Source organism: Erythrolamprus reginae, chromosome 1, assembly GCF_031021105.1.
Source record: "Erythrolamprus reginae isolate rEryReg1 chromosome 1, rEryReg1.hap1, whole genome shotgun sequence".
Lineage (NCBI taxonomy): Eukaryota > Metazoa > Chordata > Lepidosauria > Squamata > Dipsadidae > Erythrolamprus > Erythrolamprus reginae.
The window spans coordinates 272633882-272658755 of record NC_091950.1 but is presented as its reverse complement, the minus strand read 5'-3'; the positions used below and the strand labels follow the sequence as shown (position 1 = coordinate 272658755).

At 39.1% G+C, this 24874-nt stretch overlaps 1 protein-coding gene across 1 annotated transcript in view; it reads left to right on the top strand.

Moving 5' to 3' along the window:
- The window catches only part of KHDRBS2 (KH RNA binding domain containing, signal transduction associated 2), a 472630-nt gene that overhangs the window by 307858 nt on the left and 139898 nt on the right, over positions 1 to 24874 (top strand). Inside the window, exons 5-6 of the mRNA XM_070733031.1 lie at positions 15525 to 15652; positions 23094 to 23289. Of these exons, the coding sequence (XP_070589132.1) occupies positions 15525 to 15652; positions 23094 to 23289 (324 nt within the window). The remainder of the gene's footprint in view (positions 1 to 15524; positions 15653 to 23093; positions 23290 to 24874) is intronic.

Sequence of the window (24874 nt, the reverse complement as noted above, 5' to 3'; positions counted from 1 at the left end):
TATCTCCCAAAGGATTGTTGTGAAGAGGAAATACCACTAAGCATTTGAGAAAAGGTAAGAGAAAAAAAAGTGGGGGTAATATTGTGGGTGCGGGGACAAATATAAGAGCAAAGGGAGATCTAGTGACTTCTGTTGACATATCCAAACTTATAAGTCACGGCTAAGAGGGGAAAAAACCCTAAACAGTTTAGTAAAGAAATATCTTTAAAAAACCTAAAGATTTTTTTTAAAAGTTTGGTTTAGCTTGTGCATGGAGATCCTCAGTTATCTCACTCCAAAAGGTTCTTTTTCAAAAGGCAACTGAAATTTGTTGAAACTTTTCATCTAAGAAGCTTCTTCAGTTCTGACTGAATGGTGGAGAATGGGATGATCTATGTTCCTTGCAGTCATCTGTTTGCTAGCACTCATTCTGAGAGTCGTTGAGGCATCTGGGAGGCCACCATTTTCATTGCTACCGAAACAAACCGGGAGAGTGGAATGTGTGCGCGCCAACTGCATGCACAGAAGTCGAATCATGCACAATGATGCGCACGTGCACAATTTCTGGGGATTTTTTGCTTCTGTGCATACGCAGAAGCAAAAAAGCCCAGAAAACAGTAAGTAACAGCCACTTGCCCCTTCCCCCTGTCACCCTGCCATACCCTTTTCCCTTGCTCCCCCTGCCGCTTCCCTGCTGCGCCCCTCGCCCTTGCTCCCCTCGCTGCTTCCCTGCCATGCCCCTTTCTCCTGCTTACCTGATCACCTCCTGCAGGGGCCATAGCACAGGGAGCAGGCTGGGTGACCCCAATTCTGGCCATGCAGCCTGCTCTATGCTCTCCTTGCAGCCCAGGAGATCAAAGAGCACGCCACATGGCCGGAGCTGGGGCAGGCCACTTTTGCTGCTGGCCCCAGCTGCTGCTGTAGGAGCGGCAGTGAGATTCGGCTGCTGCGCATGTGCAGCAGCCAAAATCTCTTTCCAGCAGCAAAAATTGCCAGTTTCTTTGCTTCCGGGCATGCGCAGATGCAAAAAAAACCCGGTATTTTTTTTATCAGAATCGCTCTGGTTTCACATGCATGGTGCATACATGCTTGACCGCAACTGCAACCGGAGCAGGCCTTCGCGCTCCATTTTCCCTGGAGGAACGGATGTTCCGGCCATTCCCCTGGGGCCCATGGCTGCCTCAGGGTCACGTGAATAGTGCAAATGGGTGTGGAACCATCTTGGAACTGCTGGAAAGACTGTGTTGTAAACGGCGATAATTGTTGTTGTATCCCTCTCCCCCTTTCTTGAGTGAGGTCTGCTCCACCTTAATGTAGAGGCCCTTGGTTTAGTTTATTTATTTTGATCTTGCCTTTATCAGAGGTGGGTCCAAAACTTTTAGCAAGGTGTTCTCTGCCTGATTGTTGGGTGGGCATGGCCAAGATGGATGGCAGAGAGGGGGATTTTTGCCCTCCCTGGGCTCTGGAGGCTCTCTTCAAGCCTCCGGCAGGCCGAAAATTGTCAGAAATAAATTTATTTCTGGAGGTAATATTAAAATACAAGTAAATGGTTTCTAACCATAGGAAAGGCTGTTGTAAGCCATAGTCAGTATGTAATCATGGTTTTGCTAATTGTGCTGCAACCCGATTGGCTGTAACCTATATAAGGAGTAACACCCTTGCATGAGTGTGGTTTGTTATAGTTTATTTATTTATTTTATTTATTTTTATTTATTCATTCATTTGTCCAATACACAAATACATAGGAAGAAAAATAGACATGTGGTAATATAAATGAGGGAGAAAGTAAACTTACGAGGAGAGGATATATGAAAGGAAGAGAATATATAAGATAGCTGAAAGAAAGGAAAGACAATTGGACAGGGGACGGAAGGCACACCAGTGCACTTATGTTTGGTTTGTTATAGAGTGGTTTTTGCCGGGTGGTTTGTTATAGGGAGTTGGTGGTTTAGTGATTAGTGGTTTGTGGGTGGCTGCAGTGGTAGATATAATAATAGTGTATGATATCATTGTGATATTTTATTTAGAGAAGCATTTTGCTAAGAAAAGTAAAATATATCTTTACAAGAAAGCCTGCTGCAGTGTTTTTCATTGAAGACTTCAATTAACTTTGGTGGTGAACTTTGGTGGTGAGCTGGTGGGGTTACCTTCCATGTGTACAAAACTCTCTCCCAACAAAAATGGCTTCCTCGGGCTCCAGAGACCATCTGGTCTTATTTCCAGTAGGCCCATTTTTTTGCCCACTCTGAGCCTTTGTGTGTGCCCTACACTTACCTACATCCAAAATGGGCCACGACTGGATTCTTGGGAGGAGGGGGGCAGTCATGAATGGGATTTGGAGATTCTCCAAACTGCACAGAATCTTAGCTACATGTTCTCCTGAACCCCTGTGAACCCCCAGCAACCCACTCCGGGCCTTTATTATTTTTACAAATAACTCAAAGTGAGTAACATATCCCACACACCTTACTTCTCCTGTATTTTTTCCATAGAATAGAATAGAATAGAATAGAATTTTATTGGCCAAGTGTGATTGGACACACAAGGAATTTGTCTTGGTGCATATGCTCTCAACGTACATAAAATAAAATATACATTTGTCAAGAATCATGTGGTACAACACTTAATGATTGTCATAGGGGTCAAATAAGCAATGAAGAAGCAATATTAATAAAAATCTTAGGATATACGCAACAAGTTACAGTCATACAGTCAACATGGGAGGAAATGGGTGATAGGAATGATGAGAAAAACAAGTAGAATAGAAGTGCAGATTTAGTAGAAAGTCTGACAGTGTTGAGGGAATTATTTGTTTAGTAGAGTGATGGCGTTCGGGAAAAAACTGTTCTTGTGTCTAGTTGTCTTGGTGTGCAGTGCTCTGTAGCGACATTTTGAGGGTAGGAGTTGAAACAATTTGTGTCCAGGATGTGAGGGGTCAGTAAATATTTTACCCGCCCTCTTTTTGACTCGTGCAGTATACAGGTCCTCAATGGAAGGCAGATTGGCATCTTGTTTTTACCACTGTTGTTAGCCGCCCCGAGTCTACGGAGAGGGGCGGCATACAAATCCAATAAAATGAAATGAAATGAAATAGCAAGAATCCTGTTACAGTTACAGTTGTTATAGGGTTGTTATTGCTCAAAGAAATGGAAAAGATTCTCTCCTTAAGAGTGAAAGCAGTTATTTCCTTGCCTTGATGAACATGGCTGTGTTAGATTTAAAGGATTCAAAAGAATGTTCAAGACAGAAACTGTCTTTTGTCCTTTTACAGAAGATGGTTTTCTAACATATACCCATAGGTGTTATATAATGATGGAGAAATTTGGGAGGATTTATAAAACAATTGCAAATGTTACCTCTCCGATCTCTCTCTCCCTCTCCCCCCCTTCTCTCTCTCTTTGTGAGTGTGTGTGTGCGCGCGGTCGCATACATGTGTGTTCCCTCCTAGTTATAAATAGTCTGATAAGTAATTTTTCAATCATATGATGTGACTGTCAAATTAGAGATTATTGGGCATTTAGGAAACTTGCTACACAGTAATAATAAGATTTTAATTAGAAAAGTTTTGTTTACTACCAAAGTTATGCATGCCAAAACTGCATCCAGGCCTACTGGGTACAAGTTAATTGCTTTAATAGATCTAAAGGAGAGTGGGGGTTTTATCTTTTAATAGGATGGTTATTTTAAAATTAGCGATGTTATTTAATCACCTTGTTTTTTCCCCCCTTCATTTTCCCAGTTAAGGTCTTAATATAACAATTTAAAAAGGAACACATTAGTTCAATGTTTTTAATTAAAAAAAATTGTTTCCTTGGATTACATCAAAATGTCAGTGTTGAGTTTGCTTCATTATTTCTGGGTGAAGTTTTAAATTACATTATATTACAAAAATATATCTCATTCCTGTCAAATAAAAAGTCATCCTTGTTTCCAATTTGTTATTTGACCTTTTTCATTCTTGTTCTTCCTTAGCTAAAATTTTCAAAATGCTATTTAGTGTCTCACATGTATTCATTTATTTGTACCCTGCTTTTATTATTTTTTTTTACAAATAAGGCAGCAAGCACACACAATAGTGCTTTCTATTGTTCTCACAAAAACAGTCCTGTGAGGTGAGCTAGGCTGAAAGAGAGAATGACTGGTCTAAGGTCACCCAGCTGGTTTTTATAGCTAAGGTGTGATTGGATATTTTGCTTTGTAGCCTGGTGCTTTCACCACAAAACCAAAATGGCTGCCACCAGTCAGTCAACTGATTTCATACTTATATATTCCTGTCTTCTTTCTGGCCATGTCTAGCTATGAGCTGATATTACTGTCTAGGAAAGAAAAGGAGAATCTTTCATCCTTAAGATACTGTACTGTTGAACTAAAATTCAAAGCAGCTCTCACTAGCAGTGTTCTCTCTAATTTTTTTTTGGGGGGGGGGCGGAAAAGTATAGTGTCTGAGCAGCAGTCCCTTTGGGATTGGGCGGCACAGAAATATAAATAAATAAATTTAATAAATAAATAAATAAATAAATAAATGCTGTGTGTCAATAACAGTGAGCTTATAATAGGGCAACTCTATCAATATCAAAATGCCACTTAAATAGTTGAGCTAGTTTCAAACTAGATTTTGATTTTCTTTCTCTTTTCCTTACTCCCATTCTTTTTCTTTCTCTTTTCCTTCCTCTCTTTTTTCTATCTGTTTCTCTCTCTTCCTCTCTTCCTCTCTCTCTCCTTCCCTCTCACTCTTTCCCTCTCGGCTTCTGGGCATGTTTGGAAAACTCTGAGTTGATGATGATTTTTAAGTGAGCGATTGCTCACTGCTCAGCTTAGAGGGAACTATGCTCACTAGCATGCACAAGAGAAATGTTGTAGTTGAACAATATTGAACTGAGCCTTATATGGCTTTAAAAACCTGAGTGTTGTAACTCCTGCCTTTGATATTAATATAGTATAAATAAATAAATAAACAACTATCTTTGCCTCTTACAGGCAGGCCACTGACTATGTGTCTGTATATATAATTATGTGGAACAAATAGTACACTAAACCAAACCGCTTGCCAAATATTCCATTGTGTTTGTCAGTAAAATGTACTGTACTGGTTGGGTTTTCAATATATGAAGATAAACCAGCAATTGTATGTTAGGTGAAAATAGTAGTATTACTATTGCTAGGTAGCAATTATGAGCTAGGCAGCAATTTTGCCATATTAGGGAGACAGATGTGCTGCTCTCTGTTGCGTTCTGTTGAGCTTTGTTGCATTGCATCTGTTCTGTTGTCTTACATTGTATGGTTGGTTGTTGGTGTATATATGCTGGTTAGTAAAGTCTTTGCTGTGTGCAAATAAGAGAATATGTTATATGGTTATGTGATAAGTTTTGCTGCTTTCTAATAATATAAGAGAATAAGCAGTGTGCTAATGCTCAATAGCTGTTTGATAATAATAGGAGATATTGCTGTGTGCTAAATTGTAAAGGTATTTGCTGTGTGCTAATAAGAGAATATACTACATTGCTGTGTGCTAGATTGTAAAGGCATATGCTTTGTACAAATAAGAGAATATACTATAATGCTGTGTATGTAATAGTACATGTACCAGCTGTGTGCAAATAAGAGAATACACTATATTGCTGTGTGCTAAATAGGATATGTACCTGCTTTGTGCGAATAAGGGAACATATTATACTACTGTGTGCTAATTGGTCTAATGTACTTGCTGTATGGTAATATTGCTATGTGTTAAATGATATGGAACTGTGTGTATTAGAATAGAATGGAATAAAATTTTATTGGCCAAGTGTGATTGGACACACAAGGAATTTGTCTTGGTGCATATGCTCTCAGCATACATAAAAGAAAAAGATACATTTGTCAGGAATCATGTGGTACAACACTTAATGATTGTCACGGGGTCAAATAAGCAATGAAGAAACAATCAATATTAATAAAAATCTTAGGATACAAGCAACAAGTTACAGTCATATAGTCCTAAGTGGGAAGAAAAGGATGATAGAAATGATGAGAAAAAAACCTAGTAGAAATAAAAGTGCAGATTTAGTAAAAAGTCTGACAGTGTTGAGGGAATTATTTGTTTAGTAGAGTGATGGCGTTCAGGAAAAAACTGTTCTTGTGTCTAGTTGGCTTGGTGTGCAGTGCTCTATAGCGACAATTTGAGGGTAGGAGTTGAAACAGTTTGTGTCCAGGATGTGAGGGGTCAGTAAATATTTTCACAGCCCTCTTTGTGACTCGTGCAGTATACAGGTCCTCAATGGAAGGCAGGATGGCAGCAATTGTTTTTTCTGCAGTTCTGGATTATGGATTGTATCACGGTTAGTGTATAGTATTTATGATATTGTATATCTTGTAAATAATACCTTTACTATATGTTGGTCTGCGTTATTGACTGTACAACCACCACTGCCACATATACTCTGTTCCAAATACAATATTTCTATCATTGGGTCTAAGCCCAGTGTGGATGTAATTCTCTCATTTTTTTCTTCTCAGAAGTTCAATTCTATCGGAATCCTTCATGGGACTTTTATAAGAGTATATTTGAGCTTTCATAAAGCTGTAGAACAGAAGTGTGTACACACCTGCTTTTTTTCCACTCTAATTCCTGGCTCCTGATCATCTATGAAAAAGTTTCCAAGGTTTGTAGCACCACTCAGGAGCCTAGACAATCTGAGGAGGAGTAAAACTGAAAATAATATTTGTTAGGTTCCTATTTTTCTTCAACATGGAATGAGTAGGCTCTACTAAGATGCCAACTGATAAGATTAGATAAGCTTTTTTTTTAAAAAAAAATCACTGTACAACTTGTAGCAGCTTGGGGAAAGAGTTGTCCTGACTTCTTGTCCTTGGCATGACAGTGAGCAAAAGGGAAGACAATCATCAATCAACACCCAAGTGTTTTTGAAGATTTGGGGAATAAAAATAGACTCAGCTGCCAGGTTCTATATGATAACTGAGCAGAAATTCAGCCGTGGCTCAAAATTCTCTGAAACCTGTGCGTCCGATTCGCTTTGGTACAAGAAAATGGGCAGAAGTACTATCTTCTGGATTTTAAGAAGTGATGATACTGTATCACATTTTCTCATGAAAAGCTGGTCTTTTTCAAAATATTATTTTTTTGAAAAGATGAGACATTGCACTTCATGATTAATTTAACAAAATGTATAGGAAAAACAAGTCCTGACATCCATTTCCATAATGGGCCTCTTTTCATCAGACATGATTTTTTTTCTGACCTATTATGTGTCCCTAAATAGCAAAATGTAGGTTCTTATATTCAACAAATCAATAGATCGCCTTGGCTCATGAAATAAAGATAATAAGATACTGATTTGGTGTTAACAAACAATAGCAAGGGGACTTGTGAGGCAAAAGCTAACATTGAAAAACAGTCAAAGTTCATAGGAACAGAGGCTCTTACTAGTAACCAGTGTTCAGCAAGAAAGCAAAAAGGGATAATCAGGTTAAAATGTTCTAAGAAGGGATTCATGAGGGAAGGCAAAAATCATACCAGTTAATGCTGGGGCATTACAAGAGTTGTACTAAATATACGCAGACAGCCCTGATTCATGCACCTAGATAACATGAGCCAAGCTTATTCCTCCCCTGAATAGACTGCATTATTTTCAGAATCTTTTCAATCTCTTCTTTTGGCTTTCTGTCTAAGAGACTGAAGGATTTTATTTCCTTGTATCCCCATGGACTAGTGGTTGAAACTTAGCAGACCAGAGGGACTGGTTCTAAGTCTCCAAAGTACTACATGTAGTCCTTGACTTACAATGATTCATTTAGTGACCATTCAAAATTATAATAGTACTGAGAAAAGTTACTTACAACCAGTCCTCGCACTTATAACTCTAGTAGCATCCACACGGTTAGATGACCTAATTCCGAAGGCTTGGCAACCAGCAGATATTTGTAATTCTCCGGGTCCCGTCAACTAAACAATGTCGTTTGGCAGGACCCAGGGGAAGAGCCTTCTCTGTGGCGGCCCCAACCCTTTGGAACCAACTCCCCCCCCAGATATCAGAGTTGCCCCCACCCTCCTTTCCTTTCATAAGCTCCTTAAAACCCACCTCTGTCGTCAGGCATGGGGGAATTGATACTTTCCCTCCCCCTAGGCTTATAAAATTTATGCATGGTATGCTAGTATGTATGATTGGTTTCTAAATTGGGGTTTTAAATTAACTTAAATATTAGATTTGTTTACATTGTCTTATTATTGCTGTGAGCCGCCCCGAGTCTGCGGAGAGGAGCGGCATACAAATCTGATAAATAAATAAATAAATAAATAAATAAATAAATAAATAAATAAATAAATAAATAAATAAATAAATAAATAAATAAATAAATAAATAAAATTTATAATGGTTGCAGAATCTTGGGATCATGTGATTGCCTTTTGTGATCTTCCCAGCTATCTTCCAAAAAGCAAAGTCAATGTGGGTTGCTGGGCTCACTTAGCAGTTACATGTTTCTCTTAGCAACTGCAGTGATTTATTTAATAACCATGGCAAAACAAGTTGTAAAATTGGGTGTGGTTCACATAGCAACAGAAATTCTGGACCCAGTTGTGATCGTAAGTCAAGGATAACCTGAATATGTGGGCCTGGATGTTCCCTGTTGATATGGCCTGCCAGCAGCCCATGCAGCTGATAGCGGATCCTGCTCAATAGAAGACCAACTTGGTGATGCACCATTGGCCTGTGCAGCTGGCACCTGAGTCAGATAGTGAGGTGGATGGCAAGGACTCAGTGCCAGAGGCAGAGGTTCAGCCGGGACCTTTGTAACCTCCAGCATCTCAGAGCAGTGATGAGGAAAAAGAGGCTTCTCCTCTTCTTGATGCAAGAGCCTGCAGACCTGCTAACAGACAGGAATGCCCCTAGTCTACTTAAGGACATCAAAGGCAAGCTGCAGAGAACAATGTTTGAGAAACTCGTCTGATCATAGTGTCTGAAAGACTTCTGCTTTGTTTTCTCTACTGCCAGTTTTGGTTATCAAGAACTACCTCTAGGCATTTTGCCAAGTCTCCGATGCTACGTAAGCTATCAGGACGTAATTGCTCTTCTTGGCTTTAAAGCTCTTTGAACTGATACCAGCTATTAATGAAGGTTCATTAGTAGCTGGTTGCTTGCCAAAAAAAGACTGCTTGTAGATTGGTGTGTGCATATCCACTGCTAAGACATTTATTAGTAGTGGTGTTTCAGTTAAAAAAGTGTATGTACAAACTGAGTATTATGTGACGTTCTTCATGGGGATAGAACATCTATAACTTTATTTTTTTTTCTGCACTGTTGAGAAAGTTTCATAGACAGATACAGACTATATATCCATTGATCAATGAATTGTCTTTCTGAAATAAGATAGCCTTACAAATTGATTGCTTCACAGTTCCATAAATAAGATACTATTACCCTTATGTAAGATGTTTTATATCACAAAATGGAAAAATTGAGAATATTTCACATTGTAATGGCAATGGGAAAAGTAGTCCATGAAGATAGTTTTTGTGCAGCTTGGTTCTTAGGATGCACCTAACAGTACTTTGCAATTAAAATTCTGATATTTATTTATTTTAAAAGATATAAGGCCATGCAACTCAAATGGTTTGACTCTGAGCAAAATATAACAATAACAACAATAAAACCCCAATAAACTGGGAGAACATATCTGATACAAAAAGATCTAGCAAAAGGAGCATCATCAGGAAACTATAGGCCAATAACATGTCTACCCACTATGTTTAAACTATTGACTAGCATTATGGATGACATAAGTCAAAATTATCTTGACGAGAATTACATCTTACCAGATGAACAGAAAGGCAACAAACAAAAAAGTACAGGCATAAAAGATCAGCTTTTAATTGACAAAATGATTCTGGACAACTTCAAAAATCAAAAAACTAATCTTCACACAATCTGGATTGATTATAAAAAAGCTTTTGATTCACTCCCACACAGTTGGATCATTAAGTGCCTAAACACCATTGGGATCTGCAAAAATGTTTACACTCTTATTGAAAACATGATGAAGCACTGGAAAATTGAACTGTTTGTTGGAAATGAAAACTATGGATTTGTCAACATCAAAAGAGGAATTTTCTTCATTGTCACTGTTCTGTCTGGGTCCCCCCAGACGCCAACACCAACCAAAAAGAGTATCCAGACACACTGGTAAAAAGCAAAGGCAGTTTATATAATTCAAAGCAAACACAGGTAACAAAAACTGTTCTTACAGACAGGAACAATAGGAAGCTTCACAGAGGTTTCACGAAGGCCAGGCAATAAAACAGGATTCTTGCTGGCAAAAACAACGCTGGAGATAAGAAAACCCACGCCTCCCCCAAGTCTTCCAGACTTCTAGGCCACAAGCCAAGATCAGAGACGCCGAGAATCGAAGCAAGGTCACAGGACTCCTAGTTGATAACTCTCCACAAGACTGTAAGGGCGGGCCTGCCTTTTGAACCCTGCTGAGGAGAACCACACCCAAACCCAGCTGTTGCCAATTCAGTGATGGAAATACCTTTCTAATTGGCCCCGTCTTTGAGCTGCACGTCGCTGCCTCATGTCTATTATAGCCTGTGCGTCTTCATCCAATGAATCCAGGCTACTAGCTGGGGAGAGCCCCCCCGCGGGGGTCTCAGGCTGCTCTCCCTCTTCCTCTTCCTGACGTTCCTCTCCCCCGTCTGCCTGGTCGGCCCCCTCCTGTTCACTGTCCTCCTCCTCTGGGCATGGATCCGGCAGAGATCCAGCCGGTCCCTGAGGAGCCTCAGGCTGAATCACAACAGTCACCATTACTTTTCATCATTGTCATGATACCGTTGTCAACAATCTTACAAAAAACAAAGCATGGCTATCAAACATCCAAGAAATGTAATAAAATTTCACATCTGCTATACATGGATGACCTGAAGCTGTATGGAAAAACTGAAACTGAAACCCACTCTCTGACCCAAACTGTCCAAATCTTTTGCACTGATATCAGCATGGAGTTTGATTTGGATAAATGTGCCACAGTAGCACAGAAGAAGGGTAAAATCACTAAAAGAGTGAACATAAACATGCCTAATGGTCAAGCCATAAAATGTCATCAGCTAAAGGCATATAAATATTTGGGCATACTACAACTGGGCAACATCAAACATAAGCATATGAAAAAGATAATCAACAAAGAACACACACAAAGAGTCAGAAAAATTCTCAAAAGTAAGCTCAATAGAGGCAATACCATGAAGGCCATAAACAAATGGACTATACCTAGATACAGGCTGAACTGGACAATTTGGACAGAAAAACAAGATAACTCATGACTGTTCACTATTCACTTCACCCTCATATTGATGTCAACAGACTAAATCTGCCCAGAAAATGCGGTGGCAGAGGACTTTTACAAGTAAAGCAAACAGTAGAAGAAGAAAAACATGCATTAGCAGAATACGTCAAAGAAAGTGAAGAACCTGAATTAATTGAAGTAAATAACTGGAAGCACAGCAGGCAAAGAATCAGTATAGGAAAACTACAATGCAAGCCAGAGCCAACAGTTGATGCAATAAAGCTTTGCATGGGCAGTTCCTTGACAAGATTGAAGGAAAAGTTGATAAGGATAAGACCTGGTTATGTCTCACTAATGGGACATTGAAGGAGGAGACAGAAGGTTTGATTCTTGCAGCCCAGGAGAAGCAGTCAGAACAAATGCAATTAAGGCCAGGATCAGAAAAATCAGCTGGTGACCCAAAATGCAGACTTTGCAGAGAAGCTGATGAAACAATTGATCACATCCTCAGTGGCTGCAAGAAAATCACACAGATGGACTACAAACAGAGGCACAACTATGTGGCCCAGATGCTTCATTGGAACCTATGCCACAACTACCACCTACCAGTAGTAAAGAACTGGTGGGATCATAAACCTGAGAAGGTAGTTGAAAACAAGCATGCCAAAATACTTTGGGACTTTCTAATTCAAACTGACAAGGTTTTTGGAATACAATACAACAGACCTCACGATTGTGGAAAAGAAAAATGTGTGGATCATTGATGTTTTCATACAAGCCGAATTGATGAAAAACAACAAGAAAAACTTAGCCGATATCAGGATCTTAAAAATCGAACTACAACGACTCTGGCATAAACCAGAGGTGATCCCAGTGGTAATCAGCACACTGGATGCTGTGCCAAAAGACTTCAGCTGACATTTGAAAACAATAAACATTGACAGTTGTCAGTTGCAAAAAGCCACCATACTTGGATCTGCGCACATTATATTAAAATACATCACACAGTCCACAGTCATTTGCTGTGTATTGCTGTTTTTATGAATAAAATAATAATAATATAATAACAAACACAAGATATAATTATAAAAGCTAAACCTAAAATATATTGAATTAGGAACATCATTGCCATCATTACTGAGTCATCATCAGAGAAAATAAATCCAAAGAATGAGACTTTTTTTCTCATTCTTTTAATTTTGAGAAAAAATAACCATGGGACGTTATAGCCCAAAAGAAGAAATCCATCTGAAAATGTAAATGATATTGACTAAAAGAAACTGATTGGGGTATTTTTTTTTAGTAGAGTTATCTTGGAGCTCATCATCTAGTGCATCTGTCTTTTTATAATTATTTTGAATGGCAATCAAAATGGTACATATTTTTCCTCTATTTTTTAAACTAGGTTTACTACAGAATGTGCCAATTTTTCCTAGTAAACCTCAGCAGCAGCAAATGAATGATTATTATGATTTTCAAAGCTGCAATCAAAAAGTGCCGCTCTGAAAACTACCCTTTGTTTTGTACGTAATTATTTATATCATTTGGAGAGAAATAAGACATGCCATTTAACATGTTTTTATTATTTTCCGCAGAGAATTCTGATACAAATAAGTGTATTGTTTCAGCTGCTAAATGAACCCAAGAAATGCATTAATCATCCCAATAAGCCTTTAGAATCAAGAGAGGAATGCTTGCATATTGCAAAACTGCTACACCCTTTCTTGATGGACACTAAGCTGAATTATTTTATCAGGAGAAACAGTCAGGATTCTGATTCACGATTGTGAAGACATTTGCACTAATATTTATTTGATAGGTTACATTGCATGTTGCTTAGATTTCCTAGTGTGATTTTATTGCTTATTAGTAATCTATGACTATCATTAAGTATTTTTCTTATGATTCTTGGTAAATTTACTGTTTTTCTTTTACTGGTAAAAGAACTTATTCTTAATTTACGTATTTTTTCCCCTTTTTTGTACACTGAGACCATATGCACCAAAGACAAATTCCTTGTGTGTCCAATCACACTTTGCCAATAAAGAATTCTGTTCTGTTCTATTCTGTTCCGTTCCGTCCCATCCCACCCCATCCCATCCCACTCTACTCTACATATTCCTATCCTACCCTACCCTACCCCATTACACTACACTACAATACAATACATTCCATTCCATTCCATTGTTTTAAAATTCACAATGTCATTTTAAAACCTCAAAGATATATGTAACCTGTGTTGTGAGAACTTCATCTTAATAGGAGATGAGTCAAAGTTGTGAGATTTATATGTGCAGATTAAAGCAAAACAGTTCTAAATTCTGCATGCTTTAGGCAGGTTTAAGTGTCTGAATAAGGCACAGGTGAATTTCAGGCTAATCGTGCAAACACTGGTCAACTTGCTTGTTTTCCTTTAAAAGTAAGAATGTTAAAGACTGGATTTTATGAGCACTGTATTTTTAATTAATTTTGTATGCTGTCCAAAGTCAGTCAAGTAGGTGGCATGCAAATAATTATATAAGAAATAGATGGGGTTGGTGTGTTGGCAAGGCTACAAATTTTGCTTGCACTATGCCAGATTCATTAACTTTAGTTATCTCTATGGCATTGCATTGTATTGATGCTCTCCAACATCAAGCATTGCCAGCATGTCACAACCTGGGTACAACTCTATACTGCCACTTAAGAGAGATCAAGCTTGCCCACCACTCTGGGGAAGTGGTCAAAGGAAGCAAAGCTGCCTCTCCATCAAAGAGCTGGTCAATGGAATTCTTCTGATGTTTTTCCAGAACACTTCTTTCTCTTTGTAAATGGACTTTGCCCAACTAGGGCAACTAAATTAAATTATTGATGAGATAGGGCAGTAATGGCGAACCTATGGCACGAGTGTCACAGGTGGCACATGGAGCCATATCGTCTGGCATGCGAGCTGTTGCCCTCGCTCAGCTCCAATGTGCAAGTGTGTGCTGGCCAACTGATTTTTGGCTTCCCCAGACACTCTAGGAGGGCATTTTTGGCTTCCAGAGGGGATGGGGAGGGTGTATTTACACTCCCCCGGTTCCAGAGAAGACTTTGGAGCTTGAAGAGGGTGAAACACAAGCCTACTGGGCTCACCAGAAGTTGGAAAACAAGCCGTTTCCAGCCCCCTGAGGGCCTCTGGAGGTGGGAGAAGCTGTTTTCGCACTCCCCAGGCATTGAATTATGGGTGTGCGATAGCACGCACGCACACTATTTCGTCACCCAAGGGAAAAAAGGTTCGCCATCACTGAGATAGGGTTTTTTTGCTTCTTGTAAAAGATCCAAACTAGATAACAGTTAAACCTGCCAACTCACTTGATACACTAAGTACAGCTAGACTCAATAGCACAAAAATGACAACATACACATCATGATGTCAGCATGCAAATTCTGTCTTTCATACCTAGATTGACATCACATGGAAATACCTAAAGGGTGAAGTTCATATTGCAAAGTGGTGATGTGTTTCTGCTTTTATTTTCATTCCATTCAGCTAAACAATGAATCAGAGACAGGCATTTGGTTGTTTCCCTATTATAGAGCAGGAATAATTCTTTTTATTCTTTCTAACCAAGCGGAACTTGAAAAATAACTTTTAAGGGAATTTGGAATTCTATCTGTTCATTAGAAGGATAGCTCTCTGTAAAGAGAACAGAAATCACTCAATTTGGTGTGGCAAAACAAATCATTGAAGAAAAGAATAAATTCACAACTGGGTTGCATTTGGCTAAGGATTGTTTATTTTTTTTAAAATCCTCACTACACCTCAGTAAGGCCATTAGACAGTGGCTCAAAATACAGCCAATTGTTCCATTCCTAAGCCCCTCCCCTTCCTGGATACATGACCCAAAGAAGATGAAAATAAGCCATTCTCTGTATGCACTGTTTACTTTATTCAAGTAGAAGATTGGTTCTTAGAAAAACTCTAAAATCTTCAATCTAACCAATTTAGGGCTGATTCTGTCATGTCTACTCCTATATAGCTCTGTGATAAATAAGAAAATGATTGTCATTTTAACTACATACACTGCCAGGTTTGGTGGCAATAAACCATTTTTGCAGAATAGATTTTGCTTACCTGCATAATATGGGTTAAACATTATTTGCTTTCTTTTAAAGCATTGTACCAAGCAATGCAGTCATTTAAGTTTTCTGAAAATCATCTTAAACTTAAAATTAGCTAATCTTGGAGGAGAAATGGAACTTCAGTAGTAAAGATGACAGATGTTCTATTGCTTCCTTTTTCTCAGGACTATAATGATGAAATCCGTCAAGAGCAATTGAGAGAATTGTCGTATTTAAATGGTTCAGAGGACTCACCTCGTGGGCGAAGTATTCGAGGAAGAGGAATTCGGGTTCCTCCTGCAACTCCTTCAAGGTCAGTTTCTTTGTCTTTCTTTATACTCACTATAAATATTTTATAATAGCTATAACTTCTGTTACAAATGACCTGGTTAATAAACAGATACATGCCACAGTTCACAGATACAGCTAAAAAGAATAAAAGAAGGTGTTTTGTTTATGCGTTTGGTTCTAACAAAACCTTCCATTTAGTTGTAATTACATTTACACAGAGGAACTAAAAATATGTCTTGTAAAGTAAAGAGACTAAAAAAAGTTTATGGTTTTGTTCCATACCAATGAACATTCAGCCTAGCATAAATCCCAGTGTTTTAATATTTAAATAAACATAGCCACATCTATTGGAGCCATACAGTCTCTAACCTTATCTTCACCAATGTAGTTTCCTTCAGTTGTTTTAGGGATTACAATTCTCATCCTCCTCCTTTGCCTTGTTGGCTGGAGGTGATTGAAGTTACCTACTGATATGTCTGGAAGATGCCTGTCTTTATAGTAGGGTTTTATTTCTCTGAAAATCTGCAAGAACAATTTTGTTAAATGTTCATATTTTGGGCACACCTTCTGCTTCTGTGTAAAACAGGTTTTGGGATAACTTATGTATGATGATGACTTATTCAAAAGAATAACAAAAATGCCTAGACCCAGTACAATTAACTTATTTTAAAATCTACTACAAGATTAAGTTTATTCTTAATGTATGTTTGACAGTCTCTCTACCACAAAATAATTTAATTGACTGTAGGTGGATTGGTACATGCAAAAGCATCCAAATATAAACCTCATAGGGTTCACAGAACTGAAGTCTAAACTAAGCCTTCAGTTTAATACAATATCCCATATGGATTTATTTCTCTTTTTTCATTAACATTTCAAGATGCTGATTAAAAATAATCTTGGTTTTTCTTTCAATGTAGTAATTTCCCTTTTCCATCAGCATATGTAGATATCTTAATTACATTTGCACATCCACCTTCTCTTATAGAGGATTGATGCTATGTTATACTTATCTTCCTTGGTCCCTTAGGATAATTAATATTCATTCTCTCTCTCTGGGTATGCTATGTTCATCTACACAAGGAAACACTTATTTCAATAACATCTTCCCGAAACATGGATATCAAGAATGTTCAAAGCCAAGGTCAGAGTGTGATCATAATTTCATTGTACAGGAACATTATTATGTCTTCATAAAACTCGATTCTGCCCTTAATGACTCCAATCACATGTAATTTAATATTTCTAATAAAATCAGGAATTATTTTATACGGCGGATTATTTCATCTTACTATTTGTAAAGTGACTGCATTTAATTCCTTCTTTCCTCCTCTAAAAACCATATTCCCATTCTTAAATACCTCTTCTCCCTCTGAAAACATATTCTTTGTAAGTTCTTGTTAACAATTCAGATCCTTGGAATCTCATCTTAAAACCTACTGTGGTTTCAACTGAATTCCTGCAGAATAAATTCTTTCCAGGAATCAGATTTTGCTTTGCATGTCATTAAAAATGGTGCCCACTTTAGTTTTATGTGTCAAATCCTGATTATTATAACACCTTTCTGATTTGAATAATTTTGAATAATATAGGGAAGGACTAAGCATGCTAATTCAGAAGAAAAAGTTCAGACCTCACATTAATGCAACAGCTTTTTGCTTTTCATTAGAGCAGTGACTTTTTCCAGGCTGCCTTGACATCTTTTATAAAAAAAAGATACTATTTTAAGTAAATGTTCAATGCAGTTCTTAGAGCCATTGCATCTTTTTCATGTTCATGCAAAAACCTTTTAAAATGAGGAACTTAATAGATAGTAAAGATGGGATATTTTTGCCTGAGGTCCAAAGGATCTCTTCTTCCAGCTGACATCTCCTTTTATACTTGAGCTGTCAAGCCAATAACCAATCAGGATGCCCCATATTCCTGCTTGCTGACTGCTTGCGTCTTAGCCAATCTCAGCTTGCAATTAGCTATGGTTTTGGCAGAAGTGTAAGCCTGAGGACATTACACCCCTCACCTCCCAGATAGTGTATGCACAGTTGGCGAGGTATGCAGGGCAAGTGTCTGAAGAGGGAGGAGTTGGTCTTTGATCCTCTGGAACCCTCTGTGACCTGGCAGAGGTCTCACCCTGAGTCTTAGCCTGAGCTGGAGTGGTGGAAACATCTGACAAAGTAGGAATCAGGCCCTCAGTGAGGGACGGCACGGGTAGAAGCTCGAAGTGGCTAGCAGGGCTCTGGAGTGAGTGGAAATTCCTGGGGAGGCCTGGTCCTGGTCCGGCGGGGCTGACTCACTGCAGGGGAATCAATTGATTAATGTGTCATTGCCATAGCCAGCCATTGGTGAGCTGGACCCATAAGAGCAGGGTCCAGTTAGTTGCATCACATGGCCTGGCAGCCACCGTAGGCCTGTCCCTAAGTTAAGGGTGAAAATTGAATCCCCCACTGCAAATTCCCTGGGCCATCGTTCAGGAAAGGGCTTTCATCCAGCATCGTAGTTGGGGTGCAGATGGTCCAGTTGGCTGTGGAGATGGCGGGCCATGACCAATTCTGCTGGACTTATACCAGTGGTCTGGTACAGGGTAGTATGCTGAGCCAGGCGGTATTTGCATATACTATTATGACAATTGCAACGCCAAGGCAGCCAAATGCATCTTTAGCGGACCTAACTGCCCTTTCAACCATGCCATTTGCAGCCAGGTGAACCGGTGCTGTGGTGGCATGGCAGATGCCCAGCCCAGCAAGAAACACCTGGAATGGAGCAGCCATGAACTGAGGAATATTATCTGTCACTTAAGTGTCAGTAAACCCATGGGTGGCCTCTCTAATATTTAAATGACAGCTTCTGAAGAAGTGCTAAACATCAATGACAGCTCCACCCACTTTGAATAGGCATCTACGAAGATTAATAATGTGTGTCCTTGCACAGGCCCAGCTACGTCCAGGTGTATTCTAGCCCACGATCCCCTTGGGGAATCCTATTTGTGGATTGGGGCCAAAGGCGGGGCCAGTCTGGATTGCTGACATGCCTGGTATCCCTTAATCTCCTGATCCATCCTGGGCCACCAGATGTAACTTCAGCCCAGGATTCATATGACATGCCTATGAAATGCCAGGGTGAGCTGTATGCAGGCATTCAGAGATGGCTTCTTCATACAACCCAACTTCTGGCTAATACTTGGAAGAATCAAAGTAATATTGGATTGTCCTTTATCAAACATTGATGGAAAGCTATAAGTGAACAATCTAAAGCAGGAGTCATCAACCTTTCAACCTCAGGGACACTAAATTCATAATTTTAAATCCTGCAGACCACTAATACCGGTATGATTTTTTAAAAGATAAATAGTGTTTAGTGCAATGTAAAAATGCATTTTTCTGTGGACCACCAATATTTTATCACAGACCACCAGTTGTCTGTGGATCACCGATTAGTGACTGCTGCTCTAAAGGACAGCAAATACTTTTCTACATGGAATAGGTGGCGTTTCAATTGTTAACACACTGACAAAATTGTTGAAAACTGTTGCTTACAAAGGGATTTTACTTATAGCTTATTACATTATGACCTAGGTTTCCCCCTAGAAGGTCAGGACCGCTTACCTTGTTGTTCTCTATCCTCCCAATATTTTACTTCCTGTACTATGACATATTCCAGCTCAGCCAAAGGGCCTGGTCCAGGTTCATGACTAATGAATGAGAGTGACATCAGCTTCTGCTATTTAAGTGTGCAAAACAAATGAATATAACGGCTTTTTGTGATGTTAGGCATTCTATATGTTCTTGCGGTGTGTTTTTTTCCATTACATCTTTGTCATGAGCTATTAATTCTGCATTGATGTTTCCACAGTACATTCTTGCCCTAAAAATTATTTAATTATGTGTGGGAGAATTTCACTCCACCTTTTGATCCCAAGACTCCCACTGTAACTTCCAACTAAAAATATAAAAGAACCATATAGAATTTTTAAAAATGCAATATACAGTATCAGTTAAATAATTCATACCACCAAACAGGGGCAATACTCAAGTCATTTAAAATATACATAATCGTAGCAGAGCAGACCAATTATAGAGTAGGATGAAACTTATCAGCAATCTTTCTAATATTTTAACTATTGGCCAACCAAATATCTTTTAGGAGTTGTCCACAACCCATGAGCTTCTGTGCTGAAGGCCTTCTAGAATACCTTTGCTAAGCTAAGCTTATATTTGGAGGTAGAGGAACCAGAGCAGTCTCCTAAGTTCAGTGCCAAGTTCAAGCACATTTGTGTGAGATGACACAGTCACAAATCCCTTAAGATGTTTTAGATAATAATAGTAACACTTTGCAAATACTGGGGAGGTTTGTAAGAGTGCTTTGGATTTCTGGTGACTGTGAGCACAGTACCTTTCTTCTCTTTATTAAAGCATATCTGTTTTTTATGCCTAAACCAAAAGAAAAGAATGGTGACTTCAACAGCCATGTTAATTTTAAGGAATTTAAGGCAGCTACATGCCCCCTCACGTTTGTCCCTTTCCAGAATATCTTAACTTTCCTGAACTAATTTTTCTTCAGGATTTTCTTCAGGATTGGACTCCTTCAAGTTCTTTTGAACTCTGGAACACTAATCCGATCAACTTCAGTTTTTCCCACCTCCATATGGTGCATTATGGTTAAATATATGGTTAAACACTTCCTACAATTTCCACTTCCTCAAACATTGCTTTTCAGTAAAGTCCAGTATGACTGGTCTCCTCATTTCCTCCATTCCCTTTTGGATAATGAAGTTATCAGCAAAGTATGTCTGCCTGCATAGAATTTGGTTCTCAGATGATATCAGAGTAGCTGAAATTCCTCATTGACTTGGTGATATATTTCCTTAACACCTTAGCCATGGTTTTATTTTAATAAATATGTTTATTATTTTTTATAATATCAATAACAATAGAAACAATGTGCTCAGTGTTTAAGTGCCCTCCACCAGACAAAATTCATACCCCGCCACCAAAATGGGGACATATTTTGTATATACCATTTTAACTCGAGAGCAATATATCTATTTACATATTATAAAGTGATTCTAATTTATTCTTTGTAGCTTGGTCTCAAATTCTACTGTCCACATATCCTCTTACCTTGTCCCATCATCCCATCAGTTCCTGCAGATTGGTTTCATTAGCCAAATTCATCCTCTTATCCATCATCTCAAATTGAATGTGAGCCACCATTTAACACCTTGGCCATGGTTTACAATGATTTTATCTGTATCTTCTACTTGGTAGGGGCGCCCGAAGTACACCACAGTGTCATTTCTATGTCTTTTCTCTTAATACTCATCGAGATGCTTTCTGAAGTGCTTTCATCCTAGCACAGGTAATCTTGATTTGCGACCACAATTGAGTCCCAAATTTTTGTTGTTAAGTAAGATGGTTAAGTGAGTTTTGCCCTATTTTTGTGACTTTCCTTGCCACGTTTGTTAAGTGAATCACCGCAGTTGTTAAGTTTGTAACACAGTTGTTAAATGAATCTGGCTTCCCCATTGACTACTGCAAGTGTCCAATATATGAATTCAACATCAAGTGGTGGTAGGTCCTTAGCACAAGGAGCATGAAAGAGAGCAGGCTGGTGTGTAACCTTCTTTGTGTATTAACAGTCTGGGTTCTATGATCTGTAATATTCAGTGATGGGCTACCAAAATTTTTACTACCACACCATGGACATGACTTATGCATTTTGTATCTTTCAGTGCAAATTGGGTGCTCTGGGGTGGAGCTCCAAATTATGCTACCGGAACTGCGTTCCTGACCATTCCCGTAGGAGCCCATCACTCTAGTATTGCTGACTTTGCCCGTCAGAAGATCACAAAAGGCGATCACTTGCCCATAGATCTCTGCAACTGTGTAAATATGAGCCAATTTCCAAGAGTCTGAATTTTGATCACATGACCATGGGGACGGTGCAGTGGTCATAGATATGAAAAATGATCATAGGCCACTTTTTTTCAATGTTGTAACTTTGAATTGTCACTAAATGAATGAAGTTGAGGATACCCGTATTATAAATTTCATACAAGAGTCATCATTCTTACACACACACACACACACACAAAACCACTTTTTAGTGAGTTTGTTTCTTTTGGAGTTCTTTATAACCTTCTAGGATTATATTCCTATCTTGAGTTCTACCCTATCAGATTTCTGTAATACTAATAAATATTTCAGTATTTCAGTAATACTAATAAATAAATAAATATTCGTCCAAAATTCAGCCATGTGAGCAGTCTTGGGCCTTCCAAGAAATGCCCACATCTCGCAATCACTCCGTGGACTGCATTGGCTAGCAATCCATTTCTGGGCACAATTCAAAGTGTTGGTTATGACCTATAAAGCCCTTCGTGACATAGGACCAGATTATCTCTGACACCGCCTTCTGCCGCACAAATCCCAGAGATCGGTGAGATCCCACAAAGTTGGCCTCCTTAGGGTCCCATCAACCAAACAATGTTGGCTGGCGGGACCTAGGGGAAGAGCCTTCTCTGTGGGAGCCCTAACCCTCTGGAATCAGCTCCCCCCAGAGATTCGCACTGCCCCCATCCTTGTCGCCTTCCGAAAGAGCTTAAAAACTCATCTTTGCCGCCAGGCTTGGGACTTTTAGATCTTCCCCCTGATTAAGTATGAGTGTTGAATGATTGGTTTAATAGGTTTTACTTTTTTAAAATTGAATTTAATAGTTGATTTTAATGTAGTATTAATTGGATTTATGTTATTGTTCTGTTTTTGTATATGCTGTGAGCTGCCCCGAGTCCTCAGAGAGGGGCAGCATCCAAATCCAAATCCAAATCCAAATAAATAAATAAATAAACACACACACAAACAAACAAACAAACAAACAAACAAACAAATAAATATTTTCCCCCTTGCTTTCTCCCATACCAGACTTTCATCCTATGGCTTTCAAGTTGACTCTCTTTGTTCTCTGTATTCTGAATATTGACCTAAACTGTTGCATATTGCCCTTCTTAGGTTTGCCTGCTGAACTTCCTCAGTACCTTTCCTTCTTATGCTCATTTGAAAGTTTGCTGTTGAATGGTACCGTGCCGATAAATGCAAATATTGGTAGTTCAGGGTTAAAATGAGGGGTCCAAGGTAGTCTCTGAGCATGGTTGTTTTCTTCTAGATGAGTCATTACCCAAACCAGGACACATTGCATCATCATCATTGCATCATCATCATCATTAACTAGCATCAGGGCATCAGAATGTTCTGAGGATGTTACCTAGTTTGGGTAATGAAGCATCTGCAAGAAAACAAACTCAGAGAGTACCAAGGACCCCAAATTGTAATATGCATTCTCTAATTTACTGACTCTAATAACAGTTTAACATCAATGCAGCCAATACAGAAATGCTTTTATGTACCTTTATAAATCTTTCACTTTTTCAGCACTCTTTATCACAATAATCGACTTGCTCTGTTCACTCTTAGGGGGCGTGGGAGTGCCATCCCTCCACCACCACCTGGCCGAGGAGCTCAAGTAGCAAGAGGAACGCCAGTGTCCCGCGGAGTGCTCCCAGTCCCACCCGCCACCAGAGGGGTCCCCACCCCTCGAGCCAGAGGAGTTCCGGCAGTACCAGGTTACAGGGCTCCCCCTCTACCAGCACACGAGTCTTACGAAGAATACGTAAGTACCTGTTTTTCAACAATACAAAGAAATGTCAATTGTTAAGTCAGATTTGCTGCAAGTGCTTATTCATATGTTAATTGTACCCATAAAGAGCATTCAGAAGAATCCCACTGGAATTGTTTGCATTTGATGAGCTGGATGCCGCATTAGCTTTTGCAATTTCGGAGTTATTCAGGCCGTTATATTATTCCCAAGTATGTTCTTTTGCAGAAAGGTTCATCCCCAGCCAGGGCTATCATATGCATTGGAAAACATAATGACTGCCTGCTTTTTTGGAAGTGATGCTGAGGACTGCTGATTGCATTACGTCTAAGCTTTGCAAAGTGTTGTAGGAATGTTTAGCTTTTATCTTAATCTCGATGTGGTAGTTTTTATATCATACTTTTCCTCTGAGAGTTTAGAGGCAGCATCCATAGCAATATTTTCTTCACACACACCCCTGAGCATATTTATGGAAGAGGTTGAATAAAAAGCTAGTGAGAGGACCAAAGGCATCCAATAGAGTTTATTTGAGGTACACTAAATTATATTAATTTTCTTCACTTTTTTTGTTTATTTGTTGGTTTGCAAGGTAACTGCTGGATTGAATGAAGTTTGTGCTCATAAAACAACTGAAGATTGGGTGCTTGAAGTAGTTGTTGTTCATATATTTAATTGGTCAATGTTAGACCAAGCAGGTCTGTTAAACTTTGGCTTCCTTCAAGCCACAGTTTTCAAAATATCATTTTAAAAATAGCCAAATGTTATTTTTATTTTTAACTAAAATTAGAGCATCGACTACCATTGGTGAACCTTTTCATCACCGAGTGCTGAAACGAGAGCGTGCGCAGGGGAGTGCCAGAAACCAGGAGAGCAGCTTCCTAGCGTGCACATGTGGGAGCACTGGAAACTGGAAAAGTAGTTCTCCAGCAAATCTCTGTGCACTAGAAAGCTGATCTTCTGGTTTCTGGGGTGTGCATGTGCACTGGTCACCTGATCTTCTGGTTTCTGGAAGATATGTATGCACAAAAACCAGCTGGCTGGCACGCATACAGGCGACGGAAACCGGCTCAGCTTCCCGGCATGTGCATGCGCAGCAGGGAGCTGCTCTTCTGGTTTCTGGCACTCACAAGCATGTGAAGACCAGCTGGCCAGCGCACATGTGCACACTGGAACCCAGAAGAGCAACGGGTGATGGCTGCGAGATTGCTTTACATGCCATAGTTTTGCCATCACTGACATAGACCAATTCTAAGTGCATTGTTGATTTTTTAAAAAAATATTAAAGGTGGGATCCTGATTTTATAAAGAAATGTGATAGAAACAATACAGCAACATATGTTATCTTTCAAAACTAGTGATTTGTTTTTAGAGAGCTAGTATAATGTAGAATTATTTATTTATTTTTATTTAGCACACATCATCTGTTAAGGTTATGCAATTACTGGTTCACAAATCTAACTTTAAATAAAGCATCAATGAGGGATGGATGGATGGATGGATAGATAGAGAGAGAGAGAGAGAGAAAGAGAGAGAGAGAGATGCATACATAGGTATACATATACATACATATACATACACACACACATATACATACATACAC